The sequence below is a fragment of the Echinops telfairi genome, unplaced genomic scaffold (assembly GCF_000313985.2).
Source record: "Echinops telfairi isolate 266 unplaced genomic scaffold, ASM31398v2 ScPeMD7_7475;HRSCAF=8513, whole genome shotgun sequence".
Classification (NCBI taxonomy): domain Eukaryota; kingdom Metazoa; phylum Chordata; class Mammalia; order Afrosoricida; family Tenrecidae; genus Echinops; species Echinops telfairi.
This window is the reverse complement of record NW_022111379.1, coordinates 6237044-6247057: the sequence shown is the minus strand read 5'-3', so window position 1 is coordinate 6247057 and position 10014 is coordinate 6237044. Positions and strand designations below refer to the sequence as shown.

General features: G+C 41.5%; 1 protein-coding gene across 1 annotated transcript in view; it reads right to left on the bottom strand.

The window, feature by feature from the left end:
• Window positions 1-10014, bottom strand: part of LRRC49 (leucine rich repeat containing 49) — a 149360-nt gene that overhangs the window by 43525 nt on the left and 95821 nt on the right. Inside the window, exon 9 of the mRNA XM_004712013.2 lies at window positions 6892-7039. Within this exon, the coding sequence (XP_004712070.1) occupies window positions 6892-7039 (148 nt within the window). The remainder of the gene's footprint in view (window positions 1-6891; window positions 7040-10014) is intronic.

Genomic DNA, 10014 nt, shown 5'->3' with positions numbered 1-10014 from the left:
ACTATTTATCCCGGTTAGAATATGTATATGGTAACCTTTTGTGGGACATAGGTAGTTTCTGTATTTTTCTTTTTCATATAATGCTTTATAGATAAAGCATTTTATATAATGCTTTAACAACATAAAGCCATGTTTAGTTTGGCAGCTGCGCAAAAACAAGACTCAAGGAAGATTTGGCCAATCTCGATTCAAGATGATTGAGCTGTTTTGGGATTCTGATTTGTTCAACCAATATGTTAGGATCTAAATCTCCAATTCCTGTCATTTGTGTACTTTATCAGAATAACATCTCATCTGCTCATTAATTCAGAGGATGACTAGAATGGGCCTCAGGAAAAGGCTTCCTGGCATGCCAAGATAGCTTTCTCAATAAACTGGCATGAATCCATCGACTAGGATTCTACAGGCATACTTTTATCACAAATCTACTTAAGCATGTTGCTATGCCACTTACTCAAAATGGTATTGCGACAACTTTGTCAAATGTGTTTCATAAGTATCAAAATAGTACTGGGCTTGAGGACCCCTCTGGGAAGCTCTATTTATCATATCTAAAATAGGAAATGAATTTTAGCTGGCATGAATCGTTTTTTTAGTGAACTAATGCTGCCGCCTAGTGATCAATTCCTTAAGTGCGCACAACCATCTCAGGAATCTTTCACTATCATCTTCAAGTCACTGTTATAATTTGTGACATGTGTGTTCTCTCCTTCTATGATTAAAAAAATCCCAGGGTCCATCACCTTGCCTTTCAGCCACTCTCTCCTACTACACCTTTTCTTCAGAAAAACTTTTATTGGCTGAGCAATTTAATTGCCAAGTTCACTCAGTGCTCTAGGTATCAAAAGATTGGCAATCTACAGCCCCCAAGCCAAATCTCATCCGTGAGCTCTTTGTGTAAGTAAAGCTGTCTTGGAACAGAGCCCTGTGGATTCACTTCAAGGATTGTACACGGCCTCTTTCATGCTACAAGGGTAGAGGGAAGTAGCTACAAAAGAGACTGTGGCCTTGAGAGCTTGAAATATTTACTTACTCTCAGGTCCTTCACAGAAACAGCCCAGCATGTCTTGCTCGACGTGGGCCCGGATTCAAGTTTACTCACCTGCTTTAGGCTTCACTGTCCATTTTATTAACATTTATTTTACTCTTTGAAGACTGTAAGCCATTCTTTTTAACAAAGATAATGAAAACAAAAGAGATGAGGTAAGTTAGAGATGATGTCATATTATCTCTTGTCATTCCTCTGGGAACAGATCCCAGAATCTCCTACCCTAACCAATTTCCTGCCACTAATTTCCTGGCCCACCCTGTCTCCCATCCATTCCCCAGGAGAAATTGATTTAACTATCCTAAGCTATTCAAGGGCTACCTATACATCCAAGACAAAAAGCTACCCGCTTCATTATGACATAAATGCCCTTCGGTTTGGGCATCCACCCAGCGTGCCCACTCTTCCACCCACATGCTCTCAGTGCTTACCCATATTGAACAACTACCAGTTCCCCACAGCCGTTTTGCTCTCAGCACTTGCCACAATACCACCTCCTCTTTCTTTGCCCCCCTTTAAGGCTCACGTCAAGTGTTTCTTCCCCTGAAACGCTTCCTGTTTCTCTGGTAGACTTAGGAGTGCTTGGTTTCTTTGTTATCATTGTGCCAAATAGATGTGAAGGAGGCTTCAAAATGTTCCTGGAAAAATCTCATTATCTTTACATTCCATTTTTTCATGAATGTTTTCAAGAACACCAAAGTACACACACACACACTCAAGCATGTGTACACACAGTCCCATCCATCCATCTATTATCTATTTTTGTAATTCTGCATATAGTTGGGGTGCATGCTTGCCTCTGCTCTTGGCTGGAAGTAACTTGAGGGTAAGAAGTGTGATTTTATCATCTCTAATGTTTAGTATAAATCCTAGCACAAAATTCCTAAACTTTCTCAGTTCAAGGTGCCTGAGGATGCCCTAAGAATTATTTTACAGTGCCCCTAGACCAAAAGGAACATTTAACAACTATCTATTAAGTAGATGGTACAAACAACTTAGTAAGTATGATGTTCTAATCAATTATTCATCATTTGAAAAAATAATACATATGAATTGAAAGAAGCTCTTTCACACCACTCTTACATAATCACAATCCTTATTAATGGACTATGCCCATCTGTGGGGCACTGCACAAGCTCTCAAATGTTAGCATCGACTGGGGTCTCCCATACTGATTGTTGGTGCTGTGATGGTGTTGGCATACTGTTTACTTTTTATCACAATAATCACGGAGAACCCGGAGTCACAAAGATGCCGTGCCGCAGAAATGAACGTAGCATAAACTTATACTGGAAAGGCGAATACCTTGAGTTTGCAGTCTTCTGAGTGTTTCATGCAGATCAAATACTCCTGTGTCCCTTGAAATGAAAATTGTTCCACCATGGCCCTGTGAGTTCTCGGCAGCACCCAGAGGTATCTCGGCATACAGTTTGGGAATGGTAGCTCTAGTGCATAGTTTATTAAATTACTTATATAAGTTTATTATACTATTTATCCCGGTTAGAATATGTATATGGTAACTATACAGAAAAACTTAATCACCATATCATTGTTATGGAGGAAAAATACTTATAGACAGATGTTAGTGCACTTTTTTGCCAGTGCCATGTGGACTGTACAGTACTTTTAGCAGCTGCTCATCTTTGAGTAGCTGCTAAAGCTGCCACGGGTAACGCACCAACGCTGCTACAGGTAATGCACCAACACTGCCATGGGTAATGCACCAACGCTGCCACGGATAATGCACCAACGCTGCCACAGGTAATGCACCAACGCTGCTACGGGTAATGCACCAATGCTGCTACAGGTAATGCACCAACACTGCCACGGGTAATGCACCAACGCTGCCATGGGTAACGCACACCGAATGGGCATGGCTGTATCCCAACGCAACCTCATTGGCAAAAATAAGCAGACTGCTATTTGCCTTCCCTGGCTAAGAAAGCCTTTTAGAAGATAGATGCTTTCCAAACCAAAGTTATTAAAAAGGTGTAAACAAATGGCAAAACTAAATACTAGCATAAGTGCCCAGAGAAAAATATAATTAGAATGGTAGAAAAATTATTCTAAATTTTCCCATCCAAGGGATGTACAGGAATTACATGAGAAAAGCTACGAAGCTTTATTAGAGTTCCTAAAAGAAGACCTATGTAAATAGATAGACATATCACATCCCTTTATGGGACTAGGAAGCTTCTCACTGCTCCTTTGGACTGGCTGGTGCTTCTGAATTGCTGACCTTGTGGTGAGCAACTCAACTCATAACCACGGTGCCACCAGGGCTCCTTCATATGACATTCAAAATATTAAATAGTCACATACTTTTAAAGGAGAACAGTCAATAAGTACTGGTCCTTCAAAAATCCATTAAGTCACAGACAATAGTCCTGTCATCATGAATCTTATGTTCAGAGATGGACTATAAACAAGGACATGCTATAAAATTATGTTAGGTAGTAATGAATGAAATGAAAACAGAGAAGGAAAAAACATTTTACATAGGGTTGTCAGAAAAGTCTTCTATCTAAAGATATAGCATCTAGGGTCTTAAAGGCTTGAAGTTCAACAAGCAGTCATCTAGCAGGGAAGCAAATAAGCCCACATGGAAGAAACACACCAGCCTGTGTGATCATGAGGTGTCGACGGGATCAGATATTGGGTATCAAAAGGTCCAAATCAAACAATTATATTGATGTGAAAGAGGGGTGTTGGAATGGAGACCCAAAGCCCATCTGTAGACAATTGTACATCCCTCCACAGAATGGTTACAAGGAAGGGATGATTCAACCAGGGTGCAGAATAGCACCGAGGAAACACACAACATTCCTCTAGTTCCTGAATGCTTCCTCACCCGCCACGACGATGAACCGGTTCTTCCTTACAAATCTGCCTAGACCCGAGTACACACATTGGCTCAGATAAGAGCTCTCGACACATCGAATTTAGGACAGATAAAATCTTCAGGAACAGTAGCGGGAGTAGCGATATCATGAGAGTAGGGGGATGGTGGGGGCAAGGGGTGGGGGAGAGAAAGGGAGAATTCATCACAAGGTTGCATATATAGCCCTCTCCACCATCAGGGGGACAAATAACAGAAATGTGGGTGAAAGGAAACAATGGACACTCTAAGATAGAAAACAACAATAATAATATCTAATTGATCAAGGATTCATGAGAGTGGGAGGGTGGAGGAGGGAGGGGAAAAAAGAAGAGCTGATACCAAGGGTTCAAGTAGAAAGATGTTTTGGAAATGTTGATGGCAACATATGTACAAGTGTGCTTAATACAATTGAATGATGGCTTGTTATAAGATTTGTAAGAGCCCCCCTTATAAAATGATTAAGCAAAGAAAAGGCTTCTTTCCAGAGGTAGCCTTGAAGCAGAGACCGGAAGGAATTAAGAGAGTGAGTCATGGGGAGAGCTGAGAGACCCGGGAAGAGCATTAAGGAATAAGTGGCGCTTACACACAACATAAATCCAGCTGAGAGAAAGAATCTAGAACCCCAAAGGAGAACCCAATCGAAAGCAAGAGAACAGCAGTTGCTGCGGGGAGGAGAGAGGAGCAGTGTTTGTGGAGAGGCATCAAGAAGCCTTCTGGGTGTTTACCGTGTTCTGGTTTTGATCTGAGGACTGCTTAGAAGCATGTTCATTTAGTGAAAATTCACCATACTATATACTACATATACTTCAAATGAAAAGTTGACATAAAACATGGAAATAAACTTCATAGTTGCTTTTAATATATGAGGTCAACTTTTCTATTCTCTGACATGCCCTATTTAATTCTATACCATTCTCATATTGATTCTATCATGAGAACTTGATGGTATTTTCAAATGTAGGAGAGGCAGAACCTCACTTCTTTCTCTACCTGACGATTGTCTGTTTAACTTGCTGGAGTCTTTGTAGTTGGTCTAGGGGGGAGTGTTTGCTTCTTAGAAGCCGCAGTGCTCCTTAGAAATAAAGACGGCAAGCGTTTGTCTCCTGGGGCATGCTATTGGGAGAGACCAGGCCCTGGGAAAGGACATCATGCTTGGTCAAGCAGAAGGGCAGAGAAAAGGAGGAGGTCCTTGATGAGATGGACCGACAGAGGGGCTGCAGCAGTGGACGCCAGCGGGACAACAACTGTGAGGTCGGCATCGGACAGAGCAGGTTTCATTCTGCTGTACTTCGAATCAGCCAGGCTGCTGGGCCTCGGAACTCGAAGGCCCTAACAACAACAACAACAACAATCTCCACCGATTAAACAGCAGGAGAGGATTCTACTGCCCACCTCAGATAAGGTAATTAAAATACTTAATATAATGCTTACTAAATATCAACCAATTTAGATAATTCTCTAGGTTGAGTGAGCTACAACAGAACTTTGAGTAACAAGACATTAATCTTTGCTACCTGTGATTTCTTCAGTCTGATTTTATTTGATGGTGGCTTTCTTTTGATCTGATCAAATTAATAACTTAAATGCCATTTGGTTTAAAGGGAAAATATCTTTAGACTTAATATTTCTCATTAATAATGAAAGATTCGCATGTAAGGAATACTTATGAATTAATGCCTCCCAGTTACTGCCTCGCTTAGCTCCAGGAACACTAAACTGAACTACCTGAAGATTGATGTCAGCTTTTTAGCACGGGTTTTCAAGCTTAGACTTCAAGGTCATAAAAATAGGAAACAAAATTAAATTGTACATCATGTTAACTGATCACAATATGCTTCGACTGCCCGTGCACGGGGGGAAGGAGCTTGTGGGCAGCTACTTCAAGCATTGCTCCTTAGTCTTTCTTCATTGTAGTCAAGCAGCCTCGAGGGGGCTGAGAAGGGCACCCCTTCGGGGAAGATGCTGGGCTTGGTATTAATACCCAGATGAGGTGAACAGGGGTGCACTGGTTTGGCCTTTCAAAATCCAAGCAGGCTGGAAAGGATGTCCACACGGAGAATCGCCTAACAGAAGGGTGGGCCTCAGCAGGATACGGGGAGCACCTACGAGGGGCGTTAGGGTGTGTGGAGTCAGAATGCAGGTGGAGGACACACAGTGTCCCCGTGAAAGAGCATGGCTATGCGCCAGCAAGAGATGTTAGATCACTTTGTGCAAGGTGAGCAACTAAGAGAGAGAGGGGCAATCGCAGAAAAGAAGAGTTGTTACACACGGGACGCTGGGTCAAAAGTGAACACCCCAAGGACAACAGAGCCCGTTTCCAGAGATAGAAATGAAAGCCTCCAATGAGTTAGACTGGGGTGGGATATATGGTGAGAACTCAGATATAGCTGTTGATGTCTGTGTATAGCCTTATAGGTATTTATAGTCCCTCGTGCTTTCTAATGAGAAGACTTTGGAGCAGCAAAGCCCAGTACAATGAGCAACTAATCCTGTCTATGCTTCTGAATACCGTGCTCCAGTAAAAGACACCATGGCTCCAAATTTGGCAAAATGGTTCATTTTAAAATTGCTCATCTTGGGGCATCTTATGATAAAAAGCATGAAAGGTCTTAAGGAATGATGGAGACATGTCAAAAGGATAGAGCCGTGCATTTGAAGTGGCTCCTCTGGGGATAACTGAAGTACCCCAATAAAAAGGATAGCAGTGGATTATAATATACTGAATTAAAAGGGAAAAGGATGTGTCCATATGGACAAGCATGAATGAATATCCTTTTATGAGGAATAGAATTACAAATGGGAAAAGAAAACTTTACAGAGAAGCCTAGCACATACCACTGTAATCCAAGTGAACATAGTTGCTAAAATTCAGAAACATTTCTAACAAAGACCGTGCACCTGGATTGCGCAATCCACACGAGAGAAACAAGACAACCGGAAGGCGCCTTGGTCGAGTCCTCACCGTGATCCGCTTCATATCCAGCTGGCGCAGCTGCATCATATTCTGAAGGATGGTGTGTTTGTACCATGACTCTTGAGCTATTGGGTTGCCATCAAAAGTGATGTCTGAGAGGGAAGTCGACTCAGCAAGGCAGGAGACATTTTCAAAACTGGAGGGAAGATAAGAGACACCGGTTATTCCGAGGCCTTCCCGTAGTACTTTCGCTTTAAAATGGGCTTTCTGTCTATAGCTATAGACAGAATAGCCTTAGGCTTGCATAAGCCAGGTTGAAAAGGTAATATAGACATTTCCCAGATACTATGCAATGATTTCCTCCTATTACAAGCATCTTCCACTTTACGGTATCTTTGTCAACATTAAAGAATCAATACCTAATTATACCTAAAGTCCATGCTTCATTCAGATTTTGTTAGCTTTCACTTTACGGGGTTGTTTTGTTCTGCTTTCCTGTTTCAGGACCCTATCAGCGTTCTTTGATTTTGACTTGGACAGTGTTGAAGAAAATTCCAAAAGTATTTTATAGGGCATCTTTTTTTCGTTTTAAAATAATTTTAGTGGGGGGCTCATACAGCTCTTATCACAATGCATACATACATCCATTGTGTCATGTACATTTGTATATTTGTTGCCATCATCAATTTCAAAACATTTTCTTTCTACTTGAGCCCTTGGTATCAGCTTCTTCCTCCCTCCCTCACAAACCCTTGATAATTTATAAATTGTTATTATTTTTTTCATGTCTTACACTGACTGATGTCTCCCTTCACCCACTTTTCTGTTGTCTGTCTTCCAGGGAGGAGGTTATATGTAGATGATTGTGATCGGTTCCCTCTTTCTCCCCTCACCTTCCCCTTACCCTCCTGGTATCGCTGCTCTCATTGTAGGTACTGAGGGATTAATCTGTCCTGGATTCCCTGTATTTCCAGCTCTTATCTGTACCCGCATACATGCTCTGGTCTAGCTGGATTTGTAAGATAGAATTGGGGTCATGATAGTGGGTGGATGGGAGTAGAGAACTAGAGGAAAGTTGTATGTTTCATCAGTGCTATACTGTACCCTGACTGGCTCGTTTCTTCCTTCCCCTTCTGTAAGGGATGTCCTTACAGTCTACAGATGGGCTTTGTGTCTCCACCCTGCAACCCCCTCATTCACATTGATATGATCTTTTATTCTGGGTCTCTGATGCCTGATACCTGATCCCATCGACACCTCACAATCACACAGGCTGGTGTGCTTCTTCCATGTGAACTTTGTTGCTTCTCAGCTAAGTGGCTGCTTGTTTGTCTTCAAGCCACTAAGACCCCAGACGCTCTATCTTTTGAGAGCCGGGCACCATCCGCTTTCTTCACCACATTTGCTTATGCATCCATTTTGTCTTCAGTGATTGTGTGGGGACGGAGAGCATCACAGAATGCCGGATTATCAGAACAAAGTGTTCTTGTGTTGAGGGAGTACTTGAGTAGAGACCCAATGCCCGTCTGCTACCTTGATACTAAACATATAAATATATGCACATAAATCTATTTCCCTATCATTATATATAAATATATTTACATATGTACATGTTTGTACTTATACCTCTATAAATGCCCTTTGCCTCCTAGTTCTTTCCTCTATTTCCTTTTACTTTCCTCTTGTCCCACTTTCATGTTCGGCCTTCATTAGGGTTTCAGTAATTCTTCTTGGTTACATTGCCTTTGATCAAGCCCTACCAGGCATCCTATGCCTTTCCCCCCATCGATTTTAGATCACTTGTTGTTCCCTTGCCCCTGTGTTTCTTAACCCCCACTTCCTTTCCCTGCCTCCCTTCTCTCATGTCCCCACGGAACCGTCGGTCCTGTTGTTTTCTCCTCCATATTGTTTATCCCGCCTATCTTATCTAGATAGACATGCAGAGACAATAATAAGCACAAAAACAAGGCAGTTTTCCTCATATTTAAACATGGGTTAGGGCACATATGATTAATGTAACTATCACTGCTTGCCCACCGTACTGGGGTAGTATTTGTTAGATTTCTCCAATGCAAAATTATCCCCCAACCACCCCTTATCCATTCTCAACTCTTAGGAAGGAAGTTACTATGAGGAAGAGGAAAGTACGCCCTCACCTCATCCTTGAGGGCAGTGTCCACATACATTATATAGAATTACTCTTCCAGGAGATTTGTCTTCCCCACTTTTTAATGTAGTCAATCACTCAGACATGTCAGAATGGATTCTTTCTTGTTCGGAACATAATCCAATACTACTCTATTTTGTTGTTCAAATCATCCCAGATTTGGCCATTTGGCATTCTTTTTAGTTGATTTGAACGCACCTGTAACATCTCTCTATCGATGCATGTTTTTATTTTGGTAATTTGTTTAGCATTTCCTAGATTTCTGGCACCACAGATCTTCTAGACTCACATTTTTCTTTGTTTTCTGTGCGAGTTTTTAAATTAATGATTTCCCAAGGGGCCTCTGTTCCTTTTATTGAAGAGTGGTATTAGTAATCAAGATCCAAGTGCTCAATTGCTTTTGGTTGCTGGGATATTATTTTTAGGCCCTTCTCAGCTGACACCGCAAGGAATTATATGTGTATATACTAACATTTAAATACACATTTCTATAAATATTTCTTTATGTAGTCATTGGTGGTTTTTTTATTAAGGTAAACATAAGTTTATAAACTAAACATCACAGCGATGTTTCCAACTCTGCTCCATCACCAAGGCGACCAGCGCATCCTCCTTCCTTTCCGAATTTGTAACTTCCAGTTCAACATGAGGACATCTGAGTCCCACCGGCTGCCAAACATCGGCTGCTTGTTGACTTCCGGTCTACAAGTATAGTGGTATCAGAATTGTCCATCTGTACTCCCCTGGGAAATAATTTCCTCAAGTAGAATACAGTGATGGCGTGTCATGTTTTTTGTTTTGTAGTCTTCCAGACTCATTTCTAATGTTATATAGGTCAATAACTTATGCCCCTGCTCCTTTCAGCAAAACTGCTTCAGGAAGCTGAAATATGATTAGATTCTCTTATCACTGTGTGCAATCCTCCTCAGAATCCTCCAGACTCTTAAATGGAGTTTAAAATTTGCATACATTAAGGCTTAGTCTTTGTGCTATACATTCTATGG